This window comes from Scaptodrosophila lebanonensis, unplaced genomic scaffold (genome assembly GCF_003285725.1).
Source record: "Scaptodrosophila lebanonensis strain 11010-0011.00,11010-0021.00 unplaced genomic scaffold, SlebRS2 tig00000024-arrow-pilon, whole genome shotgun sequence".
NCBI lineage: Eukaryota > Metazoa > Arthropoda > Insecta > Diptera > Drosophilidae > Scaptodrosophila > Scaptodrosophila lebanonensis.
This window is the reverse complement of record NW_022060538.1, coordinates 12,029,425-12,049,831: the sequence shown is the minus strand read 5'-3', so window position 1 is coordinate 12,049,831 and position 20,407 is coordinate 12,029,425. Positions and strand designations below refer to the sequence as shown.

At 43.6% G+C, this 20,407-nt stretch overlaps 10 protein-coding genes across 11 annotated transcripts; 5 read left to right on the top strand and 5 right to left on the bottom strand.

Annotated features, from left to right (window-relative positions):
* The first annotated feature begins 456 nt into the window (after positions 1-456).
* Positions 457-1,464, top strand: LOC115620283. Its single transcript, XM_030513457.1, has 4 exons — positions 457-693; positions 772-1,093; positions 1,167-1,321; positions 1,384-1,464. The coding sequence occupies exons 1-4, from the start codon at positions 457-459 to the stop codon at positions 1,462-1,464; spliced, it is 795 nt and encodes a 264-aa protein (XP_030369317.1).
* Positions 1,465-1,704: 240 nt separating this feature from the next.
* LOC115621353 lies at positions 1,705-3,101 on the top strand. The gene is made up of 3 exons (XM_030514976.1): positions 1,705-1,830; positions 1,896-2,511; positions 2,567-3,101. Exons 1-3 carry the CDS (start codon positions 1,764-1,766, stop codon positions 3,042-3,044), a joined length of 1,161 nt encoding a protein of 386 aa, XP_030370836.1. The 5' UTR covers positions 1,705-1,763; the 3' UTR covers positions 3,045-3,101.
* A 344-nt stretch (positions 3,102-3,445) lies between these two features.
* Positions 3,446-4,487, bottom strand: LOC115621247 (dynein light chain Tctex-type). 2 transcript variants are annotated; one of them, XM_030514838.1, is made up of 3 exons: positions 4,373-4,487; positions 3,811-4,294; positions 3,446-3,754 (listed from the first exon to the last, which is right to left on the bottom strand). In XM_030514838.1, exon 2 carries the CDS (start codon positions 4,249-4,251, stop codon positions 3,916-3,918), a length of 336 nt encoding a protein of 111 aa, XP_030370698.1. In that variant the 5' UTR covers positions 4,252-4,294; positions 4,373-4,487; the 3' UTR covers positions 3,446-3,754; positions 3,811-3,915. The 2 variants fall into 2 exon arrangements, with proteins under 2 accessions (XP_030370698.1, XP_030370699.1); XM_030514839.1 differs by having other exon boundaries at positions 3,811-4,272; positions 4,373-4,460.
* A 103-nt stretch (positions 4,488-4,590) lies between these two features.
* Positions 4,591-6,230, top strand: LOC115621586 (2-(3-amino-3-carboxypropyl)histidine synthase subunit 2). The gene is made up of 2 exons (XM_030515277.1): positions 4,591-4,803; positions 4,860-6,230. Exons 1-2 carry the CDS (start codon positions 4,639-4,641, stop codon positions 6,168-6,170), a joined length of 1,476 nt encoding a protein of 491 aa, XP_030371137.1. The 5' UTR covers positions 4,591-4,638; the 3' UTR covers positions 6,171-6,230.
* A 516-nt stretch (positions 6,231-6,746) lies between these two features.
* Positions 6,747-8,935, bottom strand: LOC115621587 (mitochondrial-processing peptidase subunit beta). Its single transcript, XM_030515278.1, has 6 exons — positions 8,735-8,935; positions 8,258-8,464; positions 7,863-8,191; positions 7,431-7,801; positions 7,281-7,372; positions 6,747-7,223 (listed from the first exon to the last, which is right to left on the bottom strand). Exons 1-6 carry the CDS (start codon positions 8,801-8,803, stop codon positions 6,879-6,881), a joined length of 1,413 nt encoding a protein of 470 aa, XP_030371138.1. The 5' UTR covers positions 8,804-8,935; the 3' UTR covers positions 6,747-6,878.
* A 130-nt stretch (positions 8,936-9,065) lies between these two features.
* Positions 9,066-10,039, top strand: LOC115621592 (cyclin-C). Its single transcript, XM_030515283.1, has 2 exons — positions 9,066-9,709; positions 9,763-10,039. The coding sequence occupies exons 1-2, from the start codon at positions 9,122-9,124 to the stop codon at positions 9,976-9,978; spliced, it is 804 nt and encodes a 267-aa protein (XP_030371143.1). The 5' UTR covers positions 9,066-9,121; the 3' UTR covers positions 9,979-10,039.
* Positions 10,028-12,808, bottom strand: LOC115621590 (GPALPP motifs-containing protein 1). The gene is made up of 4 exons (XM_030515280.1): positions 12,593-12,808; positions 10,640-11,304; positions 10,272-10,488; positions 10,028-10,219 (listed from the first exon to the last, which is right to left on the bottom strand). The coding sequence occupies exons 2-4, from the start codon at positions 11,296-11,298 to the stop codon at positions 10,055-10,057; spliced, it is 1,041 nt and encodes a 346-aa protein (XP_030371140.1). The 5' UTR covers positions 11,299-11,304; positions 12,593-12,808; the 3' UTR covers positions 10,028-10,054.
* Positions 11,372-12,545, bottom strand: LOC115621591 (phosphatidate cytidylyltransferase, mitochondrial). The gene has a single exon (XM_030515281.1). It carries the CDS (start codon positions 12,543-12,545, stop codon positions 11,529-11,531), a length of 1,017 nt encoding a protein of 338 aa, XP_030371141.1. The 3' UTR covers positions 11,372-11,528.
* A 78-nt stretch (positions 12,809-12,886) lies between the features above and the next one.
* LOC115621585 (exosome component 10) lies at positions 12,887-16,558 on the top strand. The gene is made up of 5 exons (XM_030515276.1): positions 12,887-13,227; positions 13,293-13,480; positions 13,587-15,051; positions 15,342-16,274; positions 16,340-16,558. The coding sequence occupies exons 1-5, from the start codon at positions 13,102-13,104 to the stop codon at positions 16,418-16,420; spliced, it is 2,793 nt and encodes a 930-aa protein (XP_030371136.1). The 5' UTR covers positions 12,887-13,101; the 3' UTR covers positions 16,421-16,558.
* LOC115621589 (glycosaminoglycan xylosylkinase homolog) lies at positions 16,479-19,048 on the bottom strand. Its single transcript, XM_030515279.1, has 4 exons — positions 18,598-19,048; positions 17,549-18,126; positions 16,875-17,075; positions 16,479-16,813 (listed from the first exon to the last, which is right to left on the bottom strand). The coding sequence occupies exons 1-4, from the start codon at positions 18,874-18,876 to the stop codon at positions 16,606-16,608; spliced, it is 1,266 nt and encodes a 421-aa protein (XP_030371139.1). The 5' UTR covers positions 18,877-19,048; the 3' UTR covers positions 16,479-16,605.
* Positions 19,049-20,407: the final 1,359 nt, after the last annotated feature.

Genomic DNA, 20,407 nt, shown 5'->3' with positions numbered 1-20,407 from the left:
TTATTCATATTGTCGCGCTTATTCCCGCATATTTTCGCCTTTGTCTTTGACTGCAACAAAACAAAAGAAAGAATTGTGCTAAATTTTTCTTTAGAATCAAAATTAGTTAATAGCTTTAACTTGATAATGGCAACTCTTATGACTAACGAATTATGTACACATAAATACGATATAGGCCTGCATACAACAAAAGACAAAACAAAATAAACGCTCAGCTCTATATTTTAGAACTAATTACAACGGAAGAAAGTAAAATCAAAAGAAAACAATAAAATCAAATAAAGAAACACTCGAAATATTAAATGTGATAATGTTCATTGTCATTGTCACTCTAGAGACGAACTGCATCCGAATCGCTGGGCTGCGACGAGTGACACTCATTGGCATAGAGCATGAAAAGCATGCAAAGCCTTAGCTTTTCCACTGCAGTTTCTATATAGCTGCCGATCAAGCAACATGCACATCAGCTACTTGGCCAACATGAGCATGCTGCTCGCCTTGACAGGCCTAGGCATCAGCGAGTGGGTGGAGATAGCAAAGAGCAGGCCCAAGGACAGCCCCTCTACATACAGTCGAACCCAAGTTCAGAGGTTCGCCGAAGAAATATCGAAAATGGATGATAATACCACGCCCAGTCCCGTATGGATTGAGTACCAGCGGGAGCGTTTCGGCATGGCCAGCAGTAATCCGCTTGTGGTAAGCGGGAATCTCAAGCACAGCGCTCAGATTATTGTGCCCGCCAAGGTGCAGGTAATAAAAGCCACTACCAAGCTGGAAGTAAAGAGTAGCGCCCCACCAAAGGTAGAGGTGGTGGTGACACCCAGAGTGGAGACCACATCCCGCCGCCATTCGGCACAATCAGAGGACTATGAGGAAGCAGAGGCCATTGTGGAGACAGAGGAGACGGAGGCCTTGCCTGCCAGCGTAGAACAGGATAGCGATTTGGAGGCTGAGATTCAACTACCCACTATGCAGGGTTTCCTGAAATTTTTGAAATCCATGCAGAACAGTTGGATCAAAAAGTCAGCGCTGAGCATAGAAAAGAAAATTAAATTGTTGAAACAGCTGCGCGACAATCTTCTCAAAGCCATTGGTGCGTATTAAAGTTTGAAGTTATTGCTGAAAGCAAGTATGCATACTATATCTTTGCATAATTCGCATTGTAGAGGATCAGTTTTCTGTGCTGTGGCAACCAACAGACCGGAAACATCGCAGGCGTCGCGGACTTCTAGATGAATCTAATTTAGATTTTCCACCGGAAGCGGCCATTATGACCATTAATTGCTTAACATTTGCAGTTTTTCTAATCAAATTGGTGCTGGTAAGTGTAGTGGATTTGAATATTGTGAATTATTGGCTGATATTTCATCTATGTGCTTTCAGCAAGTTGTTCACATTATCAAGAGCAAACATTACAACTTTTCCGGCTTTAATGTTAACTCAGAAATGGTCAGGACACCCTAATTTTATTGCTATAGATTTTAAAACTAACTTGGGAATTTTTTTGAATTTTTTTGTGATAAAGTCGTGTATTTTATAGTTATCACCTTAAATAAACTGAATGGTTTTGAATTGTTTGTTGAATTTTTGAAATGAATCTATGGCTTAAGAAGCGCTTTCAACGATCTGGCAGCTCAATAATCAAACATAAAACGTACAATACCAAACAGCTTTTGTACGCCATCGACCAGCTGTTCCAGCATTACACGTGCGGTAGCGCTTCTTATATTTTATCATTGTGTTTTTCCATATTTTCACACAAAATGGACAATAAAGTGGTCATTAAAAGCGTTTGTAAACACAAACGCGATGGGCCCCTCCCTACAATTGGTAAGCGCAACTTCAGAAAAGTTCAGAACTTGGCTAAATTCATTTGCCACCACCAATTCTTACAGTTAAATTTCAGAATGGAACTCTCGCCGGCATTAGCGACCATAATGCCCAATTTTGCGCACTGGTGGCGAAAGAGAGGAAACGCAAACGGGTCCTTGTTGCGGCAGGTCGCAGTATTTATACTGGCGATGTGCAAGAAAACGAACTTTATGAAACGTATCTCTGCGTACGCAACAAAAAAACGAATGAGGCCCACCTTATGCCCGTGGCTGAGGCGCTGCTGTCCAACAATGTCTACCGTGAATTAGAGCAGCAAAATAAGAAACCGTTGCTGGACAAAGATCATGCCAGCAAAAAGCTGCTGAAGGAGTTCGGCGGACGCAAGGGTTCGCGTTTTGCCTCTACCCGAGATGCGATGTCGGTCAATATGGATATGCTGCGCAAAGATCTGGACGAGACAGTGCAAGAGTCAATACAACCTGATGATTTTTATGATGACGATACACTGGGAAATATAGATAATACGGAATATTTGGCCTCTATAACGCCCAAATTTGATAAAAACGCCACCACTGTAAAAGATATCTACGATGTAGAGGATGTAGTCCCTCGCACTGTGCTCGAAAAATTGGACAAGGAAGCCAAAGTGGTGTTTGCAACACCTCTAGAAAGTTTGCCGTAAGTTGAATTTCTCTGCCACCAACCATCATTAATATTGTAATCAACGTTTCAGCTTGGAATCGGAATATTTGCGGGACGCCCTCAAGTGCATACAGGCCAAGGAAATTCCATCCAGAAAGGATTTCTTGAACATAAAGCTAATAATGTTTATGGATGCCTTGCAAACACTCATTTTAATGCACAAACGACAAATGAAAAAGGTGGAACTCTCACGCATCAGCGAGTGTGTCGAAAATGATATACGCCAACGTTTCGCAGACCCTCTGGTCGCCAAATCCTTCACACGAACGGGCTATACAATCGAAAAAGCGCTTACCCATTTTATAGTGCTGGCGCTGCTTATTAGCGATAATTTCGAGGTTAATGTTAATGTGCTTTCGAGCACTTTGCGTGTCTCCAAGAAGCGCATTGTAACCTTCGCACACATCGTAAATGCGCGCCTCAAATCCCGTTCAGAAGTGCTGAGCCTGCACCTTCCCAGCAAAATGCCGCATCTGCCGACTGGCGGCCGTTTTCGTCGTAAAAAGTAATACAGTTGTAGTGAAAGAAATGATAATAAAGATATCCTAATAATTTTAAGTTCTTAAGTTATTTAATTTGATTTTGTTGGTATTTAAAACAAATTTCCGAATCGATAAAAGAAGTCAAGGCTACCAATAGAAAAATATGACCCAAATTCTAATTTGATAGGGTCAAAACATTTCATTGCTGTTTTAGAAAGCAGCATGTTAAATATTTATATTCACTTTTTCGGCTCACTCAATAATTTCTCAATTCCACAACTGCGTGGCACCCTGTTCGATCGATTCAACAAATTGTGGGCGGCACGCACATTCCGTTTCGTTCTTCAAGGCCAAACAAACAAACCATCGCAAGGCACATAAATGTTCGTTGTAAATTAATTTTATTTACTTTTAATGGAAATAAATGAATAGTAACATTAGCATGTAATTTAGTTAACACCTCTCACTATGTTTTGTTATTCAAAACCGAGACATAAATAATACAGAAACGTTATTGCAAGAGAATTGGAAATTTTGGAAAAGTGGCAAAAAGGAAAATGCGAAACTTTAACGTACATATTACGGTATTTTAGACTAATTACCACTCTTTTCGTTTAAACGTCGACCAAACCGTCTTCTGCTTCATTTTATTTTATTAGCTTTGCCAACTAACGGTTAGTGCAGCAGCTGCTCTTTTCTAGTGTGTGTATGTGTTGAGTTCGTGTGTCTGTGTGTACCTGTTTGATCGATTGGTTAATTAAATAGTTAAATAAATTGAGCAGCTGCTACTTACGGGCAAAGCTCTGTCTTGTTTATCCCTCCCCCTTATTAGTTGTGTTTTGTTTTTTTGTTTTATGTTCCTTGTTTTTTCTGATTGACATCACAAGCGGCGTTCTAATTAAACGGCGAGTCCGAAAACAGAGACAATGCAATACATCGTTTTGTTCTCCCAACGCACGGTGCAGCTGCCATCGGTGTCGTTGTTCCAATAGCAAGAGCTGGCTGTGTGCAAGCCGGCGCCATTCTTCTGCATTATCATGGCCGTAACGATATATTTGTACGGCTTTTGCTCCTTGGTGAGACAATTTAGGCAGTTCTCGACCACCTGGCCGGTCCAGTTGTTCACCTTGTCGTGCTGATACGCATTGCCGCCAATAGTGCTTTCGATGGCCTCCTTAATTGTTTTACTTACATCATCCACGATGAATTGAGTCTCTTCGCGTGAGTCATCCATTTTGTTTGTTTTGTGGCGTGCCTTAAAATAGCGGTAGGCGCGACTACAATTATATTTGTGTTTATGATATTTTTATATTTATTTATTTTTTTTACGTTTTATCGACTTGTGCGACACTCACAGGAATTGGGAAATAAGTGAAGCTCGAACGATTTTTGCTAGCCTGCTTTACTTGCTGGCCTCCCTTTGACGTTTCACGCGTATGACACCACAGCTGCCACTCATAAGTATCGATGTTTCGATGGTTTTCGAGTACTGGTGTTGAGTAGCGAATATCACTGCATCGGAGGTTTGACAGCCATTGGTGTTGAAAAGCGCAGCGATAGATAAACAAAGCGAGACTTGCACTGTTTTAATTTTATTTTCTTGCACAGATATTGTTTAAAAATGAGCAGTACCACAACAGCTTCCGCATTCTCCAGTTCCGAAACGGAAGCGCTTGAGCGCCAAGCAGAAGTGGAATCGGAAGCGCCCGTGAATTTCGCACAAATTTGGAATGAAACGCACAGAAAAGTTGGTAGTGGCTGGATCAGACAGAATGGATACAAGCGTGTAAGTATGCAGACTCTCCATGCTATTCAAGTACTCATCACTCTTCTCTCTCACAGATATGCTTGCAATTTCCCGATGACTACTTGCCACACAGCAATGCCATCTGCGAGGATCTGAAGGCAGCGCTCGCCCAAGCCGACGCGAGTTTGGTGGATGTGAAGGTCTTCATCTTGGCAGACACCACCTATGGTAGTTGCTGCGTGGATGAAATAGCTGCCGCGCATGTGGAGGCAGACAGTGTAATTCATTTTGGTAATGCATGTCGTAGCAAGGGAACGCGACTGCCAGTGCTATATTTGTATCCTGTGCTGCCGTTGAAGGTATCGGCCCTTCTTGAACAACTAATGCCACTTCAAACAGCCTGCGCCGAACGTGAGGTGTGTGTCTACTTGGATATTGGCTATCAGCATTTGAATGAGCAGCAGGCCGCAGAGGAAGAGCTTGGAGAGTCGAAGCTTCAGACTCGCCTCAAGGAGACATTGCAGCCAAAAGAGCTGTACATTGAGATGTACCCACCACCAGCGGAGGATCAGTCGGCTGGTTCTGGGGCAGAAAAGAACGAACCTAAACCGGACACTGAACGCATCTGCATCTTTGTTGGTGCCGATAATCAGAGATTTGCCAACTTATCACTGACAGCCCCAGCAGCTCAGTGGCATATTTTTGACGGCGCTACCAATGTACTGAGCGCCAAAAATCCATTAACAGCGCAGTATATTCGTCGTCGCTATTATTACATTGAGAAATGCAAGGACGCCCAGACCTTGGGCCTCATTGTGGCCACTTTGACAGCTGATGGGTATTTGGATATAGTCGCGCGATTGCAATCTATGGCTAAGAGTCGGGGAATTAAAACCCAACTTATCTCCGTGGGTCGGATAAATCCGGCCAAGCTGGCCAATTTCCTAGAGATTGATTGTTTTGTGCTTATTGGTTGCCCCTTCAACAATATGTATAATTCCAAGGAATATTATAAGCCCATAGTCTCTGTATTTGAAGCTGAGATGGCTCTTAATCCGGCCTGGCACATGAAATATCCGGAGGCTTATGTCACAGACTTTAAACAATTGCTGCCCGAGGGACGCAGTTTTCTCGCCTACGATGGGGACACCATGCCCGCTCAGGATGTGAGTCTGGTCAGTGGTCGCATGCGCGGCAACGCACCAAATGATATAGTAGAGGCTGCCACAGATGCTGCATCCACAGCATTGGCCACCCAGGCCAAAATGGCATTAATGACAACAGACACGGGTCTTTCGTTCGAGGATCGCACTTGGCAGGGCTTGGTTCCGGCATTGGGTCAAACAGAGCCCGCAAAATTGCAACAAGGCCTGAGCGGTATACCTATTAAGTACTCCCATGATTAGATTATCAGAAACATATCCAAATAAAGAGCAACGAACAAAAGTACGTTTATCTACGGAACAGGATAGAGTATTTCTATTCAGGTATGGCCGTTGCCTTTTTTCAATATCACATGGTAATTAGGCTTAAATCTTACTTCAATAAATTTCGCTTGCCCAACAACTTCCATATAATTATGAATCTACATAAATATTTCAATCAATATATCAATCAGGAATGACTGAATAATCAAAAAAACGTTAAATGAAATTGGTAAACTGGCATGGGAATTCTCGAGAACGAAGCGATTGCTGGAACTGCTAACATATACTAGGAGTATTTATTAAAATAACGAACAATTTTCAATTACCACGAATCTTTTAAGCCCATCCTCAATGATGGTAATGAGAAAAATGAGAAAATTAAAGAATTCAATCAAGGAAATTTCACTTAAATCAATGAGAATAAACCGCTCTCATTATAGAACAAAGTAAACTGTATCGAAATAAATTTAATTTGCCTCCAATAATGTTTTCACATCTCTTGTAAAATTCTGTGATATGTCATGTTTAACAATGTTAAAGAATATAACAAATTAATTAGTGGTTCATATTATATGTTGTATCATTTTTATTTATTTTGGTTTTAACTGATCTTTTTGCATTTAAATTTCTTCAAAATTAAACTACACGTCAAACAACAGGCCGCGAGCGTGTGGCGTTCTGATCTACTTAAACCCTCAACCAGTACATGGAGGAGCGAATTCTGTTGTATTCGGGCAGATTCTCGACGGGACCGACAGCGGCAACGGCGGGACATCTGTCATAGATATACTTCATGGCAACGTCACGGACATTCTGTACGTTGACGGCATCGATGCGCTGCTCCAACTCATGCAATGGGATGCGGCGATTGTAGCACAGAATTTGGCGGCCAATGTCCTCACAGATGGGCGTGGTGCCGTCCAATTGCAAGAGCATGTTTGTCTTCAATAGGTTCTTGGCGCGCTCAACCTCAGCCTCGGTGACCATGGTGCACAGACGCATCCATTCGGTTTGCACATTGAAGAGCATGTCCTGCAGAAACATTACAATTTTTAAGATTGGATATGAAGAAGAATCTATGGAATATACCTCGCACTGTAGAGGGTCGCACACAAAGTAAATGCCCCACAGACCGGTGTCCTTGTAGCAGGTGTTAAAGGACTGGAAGCTGTGGCACAGATCTAAAAGAATAAAGTTGCAATAAAATGATGCAACGACTCGCGTTTCTTGAATACTCACTGTCCTCGGCACTGGCACGTGCCAAGTTGGAGGCATTGTTAGCGCCACCACCCTGCGAACGATCCCAGGCACCAACCAAAGTATTGGCCACCATTAATGGGATGTTATCTTGATCGGTCCAGCCGCAGCCCTCGACAGCAATGGCCACATGGGCCAAGGGCAGTGAATCATCGCGCACACGCACCTCAGAGCCGGTAAAGCGGCATGGTGTTACTTCAGCTGGCAACACGCTGGCCTCCAAACGGCCCAGGTTCTGATCGGCCAGTTTGACTAGCTCGTTGTGTTTAACACCGCCGGCGCCAGCCAATACAATGCGCGAGGCCTTGTAATGGTTCTGGATATAGTCGGTCAAATCGGATTTGCCAATAGATCTGCAAGAAAGAGCCAATGCTGCTGAATATAAGATAGGCAGCTATGAGAGAACAAGCTTACTGAATGTTCTTGGTGGGTCCCAAAATGGTCTGGCCCAAGGGTGTGCCCTGGAAGGCGGTGGCATGCAAATGATCGAAGACCACCTCCTGCAGATTGCTCTCAACCTCCTGCATTTCGCGCAAGATGACGGATCGTTCACGTGAAATCTCAGCCTCGCCCAGTTTAGAGTTCTGAATAATGTCGGCCAAAATCTCGACTGCTTTTGGCACATCCTTCGACAGACACTTGGCATAGAACACGGTCTGTTCCCGCGACGTGTACGCATTTAGATGTGCACCCAAGTTCTCAACCTCCAGCTCAAGATCGGTCTGCGAGCGCTTGGCAGTGCCCTAAAAAAAGATAGTGACATGGGCATAGTAGTGTTGCAGTGTTCAATACGAATTGTTTATTCTTACCTTGAAGGCCATGTGCTCCAAGAAGTGCGCTACGCCATTATTCTTCTCGTTCTCGGAACGCGAACCAGCATCGATCCAGAGACCAACAGTAGCGGTGGAAGCGCCAGAATCTTCGCTAGCAACGCGCAGTCCATTGTCCAACTTGGTCACCTGGGTGGCGGGTATGTTCAACAGCGTCTTTTGCAGCGTAGCAGCCGATTTGTAGCGCTGTAATAAACAATTAAATATTTAACCGATTGATATTGGGGAGTGTTGAGCAATTTCTCACATAACCTCAATAAGTTTATTTGTTAATATTTTACATATTTACAAACTGTTATCATGCATAGTTATATGCACGGCAATATAGAATTGTTTTGTTGCAATGCTTTGCAAAGTCGAACGGCTATTTCATTATAAGAACTGCAGTTTACGGCATTTACAATTACGTAATGTAAAATCCTGTTCGCTCACTAACAACTTTCAACTTCCACTTACCTTGATGAGGTCAACACCACGCACAAAGGTACGCATATTCTGCGTTACATTAAGAACCCGCAACGCCATCGTTTTTTATGTTCGTTTAATTCTTTTATGCACTTAAAATTAGTTTAAACTTCTACTGCGTCGAACGTCGCGGCGCTGCTGAAAAAATCACACACAACCACACAGCGTTAAGTTAGCTGCGTATGGCAAGTAAGTGCAACAGCTGTTAGGGTTGCCCTCGGAAGGCGTTGTTAATTTTGGCAATAGGCAGCACTTTTTGTGAGCTGTGCAATTTTTGTGTTTGGCTTTTGTTTAAAGGAAACATACAATTTTGAAGCGACCGAAGGGAATTTATGTTTCGAATTTTGTGAGGTGAAAGCATACTGCGTTCAGTTCAGCATGGCGGGCAACTTCTGGCAGAGCTCTCACTCTCAACAGTGGATTTTGGATAAACAGGACTTGCTGCGCGAGCGCCAGTTCGATTTGCAATCCTTAACGGAGGACGAGTACCAGAAAGTGTTCATCTTTTTTGCCAATGTCATTCAGGTACTCGGCGAGCAGCTCAAATTGCGCCAGCAGGTTATTGCCACCGCCACGGTCTACTTTAAACGCTTCTATGCGAGAAACTCTCTTAAGAACATCGATCCACTGCTACTGGCGCCCACCTGCATCCTGCTCGCTTCCAAAGTAGAGGAGTTTGGTGTTATATCCAACTCGCGACTGATTTCAATTTGCCAGAGCGCCATCAAGACGAAATTTAGCTATTCGTATACCCAGGAGTTCCCCTATCGCACAAACCACATACTCGAGTGTGAATTCTATTTACTTGAGAATCTCGACTGCTGCTTGATTGTCTATCAACCATATCGGCCATTGCTGCAGCTTGTGCAGGATATGGGTCAGGAGGATCAGCTATTGACGCTCAGTTGGCGTATTGTCAACGACTCGCTGCGTACAGATGTTTGTTTGCTCTACCCTCCATATCAGGTAAATTTTTAATCATTAAATATGAGCTATTCATTCACAGCTTTGTTTTACAGATAGCCATAGCCTGCCTGCAAATTGCCTGCGTTATACTGCAAAAGGATGCAACGAAGCAATGGTTCGCAGAGCTCAATGTGGATCTGGATAAGGTGCAGGAAATTGTACGTGCCATTGTCAATTTGTATGAGCTATGGAAGGATTGGAAGGAGAAGGACGAAATACAAATGTTGCTGGCCAAAATTCCAAAACCCAAGCCACCGCCACAGCGTTAGACACAAAACCAATTCCAATTTGTACTTTTTTTAATTTAATACACGCAAAACTTATAACTTATTCGATTGATTCTCTTCATAGATATTTGGCCTGTCCGCTCGAGAATTTGGTGTTTAAAATCTTGGCCTTGTCTACAATTTGCTTCGTTTGATTTTTGTCAATCTTGTTCAGCTTTAAGTCCACATCCCGACTAAAGGGACGTCGCTCTGGCTTAGAGCCCGAAGCCGCCAGCTCTTTTTCCTACAAAAAATATGCAACAGATACTACAACATACAAGAATTAATTCTCTTACCTTTTGCCGTTGCTCCTTGCGCAGCTTTTTCTGGTGCAGTTGAACAAGCGATTCATCACGTTTGTGCTTCTTCTTGTGTTTCTTGGCCATTGCCTCCTGCTCTGCATCGCGTTGCCGCTCATACAATGCCTGCGCAGACTGTTCCAGATCCTTGGATGTACAAGGCTTTGCTACAGCAGCGGTTGCGGCACTTTGTGGTGTCTTTGTCCAGGACGAGCTAAAAGAAATTTTATTTACTTATTCATTTCGGAATACTCTGCATCCGTGTACAGTTTTTTGTGTCCAATATAGGCTTATGAAGTCTGTTAGTAAGTTCGTAAATTCCACAAAGAGCAGTTGTTGTTTTAGCAATATTTAGCTACACCTACCGATCGCTAAAGTCTGGTCGCTCTTTACCCTGATAGAAGGTGCGCTTCATATTATTGAGAGCCGCCAATCCACTCTTCAGACCCACTTCTGGCAGTTCCAACATCCACTCTTCGCGCACATCCTGATCCACATTGCTGCTTCCCAAGCCACCACCTTCTAAAGCAGCCAGTTTGAGGGTCAGTGCACGCTCCTCTAGCTCAACTTGGGTTGCATGCGGCAAAGGCCCAAATGTGTCTACCATTTCGTCCTCATCCTCATCAATATCTTGTGTTTTTAAGGGATTTGCAGTGCACGTTGTCTCATCTGTCTTTTGCTTGAGAAATTCTGTAGGCATTACGGGTCCAATCATGGCAACTGGCGTTTCTTTGCGCAAATGCGGCGGAAGCGCGGGACCAAAGGCATCTGAACTCTCTTCATTCGGCTCAGGGCTTAGTTTCTGTGGAGCCGTCGAGTAAGCTTCTACCCGTTGCTCCTTCTCCTCTTCCTGATCCTTTTGCTTTGCACGCTTCTTTTCTTTTTGCCGTTTTTCCTTTTTGTGTTTCTTGGATTTTTTCAACTTTTTAACTGACTGCTTGTCCTTCTTGTGCTTACGTTTTCGCCTCAGTTCCTCACTGGAGGTGCTGCTACCACTGTCGTCGCTGCTCGTCTCACTGGACATGTTGGTCTGCAATGAAAATGGCGCACAATGAAAACTCGCTTTGCTTGTTTTTTTGTCTTTAACTACGGAATTCTCTATTGACGGAAACAACTTTGCTTTACTTAAAATTAATTAACAAAACGATGCGCAAATACGCAACTTAGTCAGTAAAACGGCAGCATGCGAACGATGCACAGCATCACTATTAAATAATTATAACTATAATTTGTGCGTAGAATTGTCAAAGATTCCTAGACGACGAATGTTTTCTTGGCCTTGCGATAGCTGTAGACTAACGACTTAAGTACGCCGGCGCTGGCAATGTTCTTCAAGGATTGCGTCACACTGCTTCGCCATACAATGTCATTGACCGATATTTGCAATATTTTGGACAATAGCGGTGCCATCGATAAATGCTCCACTACTTCAGCGTAGTCGCCGTGGCATGCGGCATTCCGTTGCAGTCGTCGACGTAGTTCTTTTGGTAGACGACGCAGATGGAAACGTGCCGCCATACGGGACTTGTCCTGCTCGAACATTACAGTTGGTTTACGAGAGCCCGGCTCCTGACCGTGCATATCCACAGCTACAAATTCCGTTAACTGTCCCATCGCGTGTTGATAAAGCGTCATGAATTCGTTTAGTTGTGGCAGCACTATATTCCGCACCTTTTGCTTGTTCTCCCCGAAAATCATACGAAAATCGCCTTTGTAGCTCAAGCCGGCAATGGTGTGGAAGAGCTCAAAGGCAGTAAACTTTTCGGGCAGAAGCAGCAGTGCCGTTTGAAATGCCGACATTAGATTCTGCTCAAGGGCCGCCTGCAGGGTTACATTGTCTGAGGGGTTTACTAAGTCCGTGACTGGTTTCTGCAGCCGTCCAGCCAGATACAAATGACGCCATTGAACGAGATCTTCAATGAGATGTTGCTCCGACACAACGCCATATTTGATAGTCAGGCCTAGATCCTGCAACGGGACCAGCGTATTAAAGTACACGCGTGCTCCGAACCGCTCCTGGTACTGGGTTACGAAATTCGGACCCAGATGCTGCAGCGCCGAGTAGTGGCTGGGATGCCGGTGCATGTTCTCCGCATGAAAGCCCAGTGAGTCACGCACGCAGAAGACCAAATCAATGACGCTCTTGGGCACTGGCCTGTCACCCAACTGGTCATATCCAACTTGCTGTTTGACGCCAGATCCATAGGCAAATATATAACTAACGCTGCCCAGTGGAAATTTCGTTACTGTGCGTCTGTACAGTTCCAGCATGGTAGGGGTCACGTAATTATTACTGAATAAAATTAGGTTATAATTACGTTTTCGTCCTCGGATCGGTATAGCGATTTCCTTTAATATTATAGCGTCGGAAACCGCCGGCAGTAATTTTCTTCGCCACCTCTTGAGCGTTAGTGCTGCCAGCTCTGCATAATAACTGACCATGAAGGCCAGTGTTGCATAGCAACAGCATCCCCGCATATTGGTTAGCTGAAATTTGGTAGCAAATTAACATAATGGTCACGATCGATTATGTTGTCTAAAATTCATTTCCAATTTGTAATTTTGTTTTAGTATCACTGTAAATTTCGACTGCAGTAACTGTTTGCTTCCAGTGAATGAGCATACATACATTTAAACTTTCCATAGTGTTGTCAAACAAAATTAACAGTGCTCGAATTCCTTTCGGTCGAATCGGAAGAAGAAGAAGACGAAACGCACATTTTTTTGGCTACAAAACAGCAGTGCGACGATATTGTTATAAATTTGGAACATCGTAGACGATTTATTCGGCAATACAAAATCATAAAATAGCCCTGGCATTATAAATATGTCGCAGGCACAGAAACGAAACCACAGCAAACAGTCGCAAACAACGACAGCGACCACAAAAGCAGATGCGGAGGGACCACAGAAAAAAGCAAAGCCCAGCAGTGAGATCGTAGAATTCTCAACGGTATGTGTAGAAATACTTTATGTGCACCAGGATTGGTTCATTTTCAACTTATTTACGTTCAACAGCAAGCATTTCGTAATGTTGTGGCGGCCACTCGAGCCTGCAATGCGTTTCCTCAGGGCACGGCACGGGAGCTGTATCTCACTTATCCGGAATATTCAAAAATGATGGACGAGCAGTCGCAACGTGTTATGGGACTGATTGGCAAGGTGTTAAGCTCGCAGGAAGTGAAAGGCGCGAGGTCCATACAACGGTGTGTATAGTTTCTAGTAATAGAAGCAACAACAACAAACCTGTCTGGGTGACTCGTGTCAATTCACACTCATCCCCCACACTCTCTCATTGTCCTTAACACACAGACGTCAACTGGACGAGCAAACCGAAATGGTTCAGGAATGCAATGATATCCTCTTTGAGCGCATCAGCACCAACTTGGATCTGAAAAGTGGCCTGCGTCGCAATCCGCATGTAATGCTCGAGACGCAAGTCAGTGTGTTGAACACCGCAGCCGCCTCACCATCTGCAGTCAGTGGAGCCAAGGAAAATGGAGCGCCTGGAGCTAAAGTGGACGCCGCATTGCCGGAACAGACCACAAATGTGGCGGGCACTCCACGCGCCGGCAGTTGGAATCGCACACTAAATAATACGCCACGTGGCGTGGTTTCCGCGCGACTTTTTGCTGCCAAAAATATAATGCGTCCACAAATGCAATTCAAGGTGCCCGTGGACAATAGCTCGACGACTCCATTTGTGCCGCGACTGCGTGAGAAGCCGAACTCACTGAAACCTCTGGCGCTGTTGCCCGAGTACGATGATGCGGGCAACATTGCCTCATATTTACACCCATATGAGTTTGAGCTGCTTAAATTCGAGCCAAAGCCGGCGCAGCTGGAGAGAAAAAAGCCGGAATTACCACCAGCCATGACAGAGACGGAACTAATGCTCGTGGACAGCGTCGATAAGTTGGAAGAGGCGTTGGAAGAGCTCCGTCAGGTCTCGGAAATAGCCATAGATGTGGAGCATCATTCTTATCGCACATTCATGGGTATAACATGTCTCGTTCAAATGTCTACACGCCACAAGGATTATATTTTTGATACGTTGACACTGCGTGATGATATGCATCGGTTAAATCTGGTGTTAACTGATCCAAAGGTTGTAAAAATATTGCATGGCGCTGATCTGGATATCGAATGGCTGCAACGCGATCTCGCGCTGTATATTGTCAATATGTTTGATACGCATCGTGCGGCCAAGGCATTGAATATGGCGCGTCTATCTTTAGCCTTTTTGCTCAAGCATTATGTTGATCTGGATGTGGACAAAAGCTTTCAGTTGGCCGATTGGCGCATGCGTCCCTTGCCACCACAGTTAATCGACTACGCCAGACAGGATACTCATTATTTGATTTATATATACGAACGTCTCACAAATGATTTGCTGGAATCGGAGCACGGCAAACCGCAGGCCGTGCGTGCCGTCTACCAAATTAGCATGGAGGTGTGCAAGAAACGCTACGTCAAGCCACACATTTCTCAGGACTCCCACTTGGATTTGGTGCGCAAAACGAAGCGCGCCTTTGACAATCGCCAGCTGTACGCACTGCATGGCATTTTTCATTGGCGTGATGCGACTGCCCGACAGGAGGATGAGAGCTACGGTTACGTGCTGCCCAACCACATGATGTTACAGATCGCGGAGAGTCTGCCCCGGGAAATGCAGGGCATCTTGGCCTGCTGTAATCCCATACCGCCGTTGGTCCGCCAACAGCTGCACACACTGCATCAAATTGTTTTGCGCGCTCGTGAACAGCCGCTGGTCAAAGTGAGTTTCCAAAACGTTGCTGTCGATTCAACGCCCATCCTACGCCGCTGTTCTCTTACTCGCGACAGCAATGGCACGCCCGGCATTTTGTTGCTGGCTGGAGTTCCAAGCTCAACTCTCGCCTAAAAACGCTGAGTGTCGAGCTGCCGATCAGGCGGGACAATCGTTGGTGGCTAAATATTTTAATAGGATTTTGTGATATTTAAATTTTTTTATTGTGTTTAAAAGCAATGCAGTAAATAAGAAAATATTTATAATGTTAAAAAGCAGCACTTTTTTCCTTTTTCCAGCCCATTCTGGAGACCAGTAGTATTACGATTAGGCCAGCTCCGTTGACCAAGGATTTGAATAGCAAGTTACATTGCCCTCACGACTTTTCGCATCTGGATGAGACGCCTGACGATTTGCCCACGCTGCTGAAACGCGACGCTTCGGGCAAGCTGCGACCCACCAAATTGGAAGCTGTCAAATGCCAGCCCTTAGCTGCGCCTGCACTGCGTCTGTTTCAAAAGAGCGTCGAGCCTACAGAGGACGAGCAGAAGCGCTGGTGGCGCGCTCATAAGGAGCGACAAGCCAAGCGCATGCCCTACAAACGTTATCTGGCCATTTTGCCACTCATGGTGCAGCAAAAGCGCGAGGAGGCCACACGCGCACACAACGAATTATTAAAGCGTCGCCTTTGTCCTGCCACTCCAGCGCCGGATGACATTAAATTGGAGCCCAGTACGACTGCAGCAGCTGCTGAGGATGATATGTACAGCATGCCGCTAAAGGAGCAGCTTAAACGCAAATACCAAGCCAAGTCGGGCGAGACAAGTGCGCCGAAGCGCGTTAAAAAAGATGAAGATACCCAACCACAGACGAAGATAGAAGTGAAAACTGAAGCACCAGCCGCGCAAATTGATGCCCCACCTGCTGCCATACAAGTCGATAGCGACACCGATGACGATGCCGTGGAAGAGGTTCCCGTCGAAAGACAACCACAGCCCATGCCAGCAAAGCCCACCACATCAAAGCAGAAAAAACGCCTTCACAATCAGCAGAGGTTTAAGGCTAAGACACGTGTGCACAATCAGAGCTCTAACATGCCTGTCCAGTTGCCACAACAGCCCAAACGTGAGTCTGTGCCGAACTTTGACTACAAAAACGTGGACTTTAGACAATTTCGAGGTGGAGCGCAACGCGCTCGCGGAACAGAAATTAAGCCACAAGTGCATGGCAAGGTAAGTTAACTAAATAACTTATATTAAATATACTTCTAATGTTACACTTATTGTTTGTCTTACAGAATCGTCCGAACAATCGTAATAACAAGCAGTTCAACAAATTATTTACATTCAGCAATGTAAAGAAGGATGGGAAGAAGTAGTAGTTCCTTTTTAGGATTACTCACAACAAAATAGATTAAAGTGATTCGTCTCTCGTAGTTACTTTCTTCTTGTATATTTTTTAAACTAACAAGTTGATGTATAAAATATAACTATGATAATTAACTTGACCTACATAATTCCCTAAAAATTTGTTTAACAACCTAAGGGTATGAAGAGTGGCAGTTTAGAGTGTTTTAAACATCTTGTCGCCCTCCTTGTCCATGCAATGCTCAACAACGGCAAAGACAACAAGCAATCGCCGCTCCACTCCCCGTTTATGACGATCCGTAATAAGGGGAAAAAGAGCATCTTGCTTTGCCAGACGATCAACGATTTCGGTAAGCACGCCACCGGAGAAGACCTGCAGTCGATCCCAAGTGGATTTCCGAAGACTGTGAGATAAACAACTGATTGAATGATCTCTCCTTTAACCATCGCAGTGGGAGTACTTACAGGCAGCATTGATAAAGCGGCGCTAAAATGTCCAGATGATCCTTGTTGGGATTACCAAAGGATTTGCCATTATCAATTAGCACCACGCGCTCCTCACGCGTCTCATAGTGATGACGATCGCCGTTTTGTATCAGATAGTCAAAAATTGCCACATCAATTAGATCTAAAAGGCGTATAGTTTCCATCTTATTTTTGAGGGATCTGTGCAGTCAAAAAAGAGAGAGTTGGTTACAGGTAACTAAAATTTTGTTATACGATATCTAAATATTTGGAAATTATTGAAATATTCACGTTTCTGTTGCGCACTAAGATGGATAGGCAATCAAACAGGACATCTCTGCAAGATACCTTGGTCCCCATTTTAGGGTCTTCAAGCACTTCGGAAGTTCCCAATATTTAGCCCTAACCTAACCCAGTATAAGAAAATAGTATTTTCCAATATACAGGTAGCATAAAATATGTTGTTAATTTATAAACTCTCGCAATAAGCTCAATTTTTTCATTTTGTGGATTCTCTGATATATTTCTCCGGTCAAGCAGACAAACAATTTGGACACAAATAAATATTTTCATTGTGTAGCATTTGTACCTTTGGATTTGTGCAGAAATTATTTGTTCAATATTGTTCTTTAGCTAATATATATTTCGCTAATATGTCCAATTCTTATACTCACTTGCAATAGTTCATGTCATCCTCCCACTGGGCACGCTTGTCCTCTTTGTAGGTGCGCTGCCACGGAGAACGCCGTTTGGCCAATGTGCCCGGCACAATGTAAATGAGAACGCCTTCGATGTTGTGGTCTGCATCTCCACAAACTGTCTCCTCTTCGTTGCAATAATGGCACTTGCCATACAGGCAATACGTTTCATTTCCCTGCTCGTCCACATTGATGGCTATCGTATTTTGCAGCTCCTGATCACCATTAGCGTAGATTTCGTCCTTCAGATTGACGACGCGACCCACCACAATGGGTGTCCAGCGTAGATCGAGAACTGCGCCCAAGTAGAAGGCATACACCTCGGCCACGTGCCGATCCTTGCCACTATAGACGGCACCCTCCAGCACAATATCGCGCGGATACCATTGCGGCTTGAAGATCACCTTTTGCTGTTGTGATAGCCGCATGAGCAGCTTTAGTTGTGTACCGCGCGCCAAGTTGTTAACCCGGGTTATGGGCTCCTGACGCAGTGTTTGTAGCAGTTGACCCATGGACGAATCATACAGTGGATAAATTTCGTTCTCATGCGGCCACTAGGGGATAGAGAGAGTAATGGCAACATTGAAGTCAGAAAGATGATAAAAGATGATCTACACTTTGTGTTCGTAAATTCTGTTTATAAATATTTGCTTATAAAATATTTATGTACTTCTTTATACTATTGTGTCTTACTATGCTTTAGAAAAGTAGCACTATAAAACAAAAAGAATTTAAACACCTAAAACACTTTCCCATTTGCTAATATTGGAGTTGATTCTGAAAAATATAAAACTAGGATTCCATTTTTGTTGTATCTTACATTTTTCAGTTAGCTCTAATTCTATAAGTAATGTAGAATGTAAAATAATGTAGAAGATCTATTAACGTGTATGACAATTATTTCCTTATTTTATTCTTTGGAAATATAGTCTTCAAAGTATCTCAAACAAATATAAATAAACACCACCCCTGTAGATATAGGTACATACATATACATATGTACTATATGTGTAGAAATGACTTACCCAATTGGCTATATCCCATAGTACACTAGCATTCTCATATGGCGCTGGTTTGTAGTTCTTAAGTAACTTATTACGATACATGAAAAATCGGGGATTGCGATTCAAATAGGCAGGCTTCAGATGCCTCATCTTGTGCCTTATCATATTTTCCAATGCACGGACACTAGACAACTGGCCCTCCTCTACATTGAGGTAGTACATAAAATAGAAATTGCCGCCAAGCACCAGGCACAGCAATGTGACGATGATGGCGATAATGATACCGGTGCGTTTGTTCATTTCGGAGGTCGTTCCTTTCTGCTCCGACTATTTGGCTGGGTTGCGGCAATTGTCGTCCGATCTATAATGGGTCGGGCCGTCATGCGTTTGGCTAGTTGCCTGCCACTACCAGCCCTCAGCTGCTGCTACGTTTCTGATGCCTGCGATTTCCTCTTTGCTAGCTGAATGTACAGTAGAGTCTGGAAAAAGAAATATATTTTCTTAGACAAATATTGTTAAATATTGGTTAAATATTATTAATAATCCTATAGTAATTGTAAAACCCCAGCTTATGTGTCCGTCCCGACAAACTGTGTGAACGACGTTCAATTCTATTTCTGAAGCCAATACTTTTTTTTACCAAAGGGGTTTGGGATGATGGGTTTTTTACTGCTGAATTCAGATTAGTTGTCAAAACAGATTTCTCACTATATCCTATATCTGCAATAAAATACCGATTGTGTTAAAAGCTATTTCAAATCAATTTAGTCATTCCCCAGTTTCAACTAGATCGGAATACTATATCATAACCTGTTTTTGAAAGTTTGCCCTGTTTTTTCAGGTATCCTCACAAAATGTAACAATGTTATAGCAAAAAGTTGAACTAGAACCAAATGGAACTACTATGTCAAATGGTTGTCAGGCTGTAAGGAAAAATCGAGCTTGTCAGCAAAATAAGAGAGCGATATATCGATTCGGCTGGATCTCTGCTACCTACAGTTTTATCCTTATATCCTTTCCTCCATTATTCGCGCTATGCCGTAGTTTACTGTACCTTCTTTAATATTATGTGCGTATACGTAATGTTGTTGATGCTAAGGCCCTAGTATTCAAATATTGCTCAATTTTAGCAAATGTTTTGTTATAGATGTTGTAGTTGTTGTTCTTCTTCTGTTGCATGGTGTAGCTTGTTGTTGTTCTTTTCTTTTTGGCAGACATCATCAACAACTGCTCGCATCACTCCATTGCAATGGATTAGAATGCATTGTTGGCATTAATTATGTTGAGCGTCTATTGTTCGGCGATTAATTAAAATGTCATTGCTATGCGGCAGTGAGTCCTTAGACGAGACCTAAAAATACATATTTAGATTAATAAGGGCTATAAATACATAAAAAGTAGGGAGGCAAGGGAACACCTACCTTACTCAGGAAGTCGCGGCAGGAAGTGTTGCTGACTCAACAATGTCTATATGGCTTTACTTTGATGCTGAAAGTCAAAAGTTCAGGGGTCTATCAGTGTCTATGGGCCGCAGGCGTACATATCTCAGTGCTTGTTTACAACGTTGACCTCTTTCCGTGTGCCTCTTGGCAACTGCTGCCAACAATTGTTGTTGCTGCTGTTGGCATAAATCTATTTCACACACCTCTATTAATTAAATTAATTGCGCCAGAAACGTTTTGCCACCGACTGAGGTCCGCACGCGTTCAATACTCGAGCGTTTCTGTGCACGCAGCCCAAAACAAAGCATGTTCAACTTGCTGGCTAGATGGCCGAAATCTCAAAAAGGTGAGGAGAGCACTCAATTGTTGTTGTTGTTTCTGCTATTCTT

Coding starts and splice junctions, on each gene's coding strand:
- LOC115620283 (XM_030513457.1), top strand. CDS start 457: ATGCACATCAGCTACTTGGCCAACATGAGCATGCTGCTCGCCTTGACA. Junction 694..771: donor TGGCCAGCAGTAATCCGCTT/GTGGTAAGCGGG, acceptor GCCACTACCAAG/CTGGAAGTAAAGAGTAGCGC. Junction 1,322..1,383: donor TTCTAATCAAATTGGTGCTG/GTAAGTGTAGTG, acceptor ATGTGCTTTCAG/CAAGTTGTTCACATTATCAA.
- LOC115621353 (XM_030514976.1), top strand. CDS start 1,764: ATGGACAATAAAGTGGTCATTAAAAGCGTTTGTAAACACAAACGCGAT. Junction 1,831..1,895: donor TGGGCCCCTCCCTACAATTG/GTAAGCGCAACT, acceptor CAATTCTTACAG/TTAAATTTCAGAATGGAACT. Junction 2,512..2,566: donor ACACCTCTAGAAAGTTTGCC/GTAAGTTGAATT, acceptor TCAACGTTTCAG/CTTGGAATCGGAATATTTGC.
- LOC115621247 (XM_030514838.1), bottom strand. CDS start 4,251: ATGGATGACTCACGCGAAGAGACTCAATTCATCGTGGATGATGTAAGT.
- LOC115621586 (XM_030515277.1), top strand. CDS start 4,639: ATGAGCAGTACCACAACAGCTTCCGCATTCTCCAGTTCCGAAACGGAA. Junction 4,804..4,859: donor GACAGAATGGATACAAGCGT/GTAAGTATGCAG, acceptor TCTCTCTCACAG/ATATGCTTGCAATTTCCCGA.
- LOC115621587 (XM_030515278.1), bottom strand. CDS start 8,803: ATGGCGTTGCGGGTTCTTAATGTAACGCAGAATATGCGTACCTTTGTG. Junction 8,192..8,257: donor TGGAGCACATGGCCTTCAAG/GTAAGAATAAAC, acceptor ATCTTTTTTTAG/GGCACTGCCAAGCGCTCGCA. Junction 7,802..7,862: donor GGACCCACCAAGAACATTCA/GTAAGCTTGTTC, acceptor TCTTTCTTGCAG/ATCTATTGGCAAATCCGATT.
- LOC115621592 (XM_030515283.1), top strand. CDS start 9,122: ATGGCGGGCAACTTCTGGCAGAGCTCTCACTCTCAACAGTGGATTTTG. Junction 9,710..9,762: donor TGCTCTACCCTCCATATCAG/GTAAATTTTTAA, acceptor TTTGTTTTACAG/ATAGCCATAGCCTGCCTGCA.
- LOC115621590 (XM_030515280.1), bottom strand. CDS start 11,298: ATGTCCAGTGAGACGAGCAGCGACGACAGTGGTAGCAGCACCTCCAGT. Junction 10,489..10,639: donor CGACCAGACTTTAGCGATCG/GTAGGTGTAGCT, acceptor AATTTCTTTTAG/CTCGTCCTGGACAAAGACAC. Junction 10,220..10,271: donor GCAAGGAGCAACGGCAAAAG/GTAAGAGAATTA, acceptor TATTTTTTGTAG/GAAAAAGAGCTGGCGGCTTC.
- LOC115621591 (XM_030515281.1), bottom strand. CDS start 12,545: ATGCTGGAACTGTACAGACGCACAGTAACGAAATTTCCACTGGGCAGC.
- LOC115621585 (XM_030515276.1), top strand. CDS start 13,102: ATGTCGCAGGCACAGAAACGAAACCACAGCAAACAGTCGCAAACAACG. Junction 13,481..13,586: donor GGCGCGAGGTCCATACAACG/GTGTGTATAGTT, acceptor CTTAACACACAG/ACGTCAACTGGACGAGCAAA. Junction 16,275..16,339: donor AGCCACAAGTGCATGGCAAG/GTAAGTTAACTA, acceptor TTTGTCTTACAG/AATCGTCCGAACAATCGTAA.
- LOC115621589 (XM_030515279.1), bottom strand. CDS start 18,876: ATGAACAAACGCACCGGTATCATTATCGCCATCATCGTCACATTGCTG. Junction 18,127..18,597: donor TATGGGATATAGCCAATTGG/GTAAGTCATTTC, acceptor TCTATCCCCTAG/TGGCCGCATGAGAACGAAAT. Junction 17,076..17,548: donor GATGACATGAACTATTGCAA/GTGAGTATAAGA, acceptor TTGACTGCACAG/ATCCCTCAAAAATAAGATGG.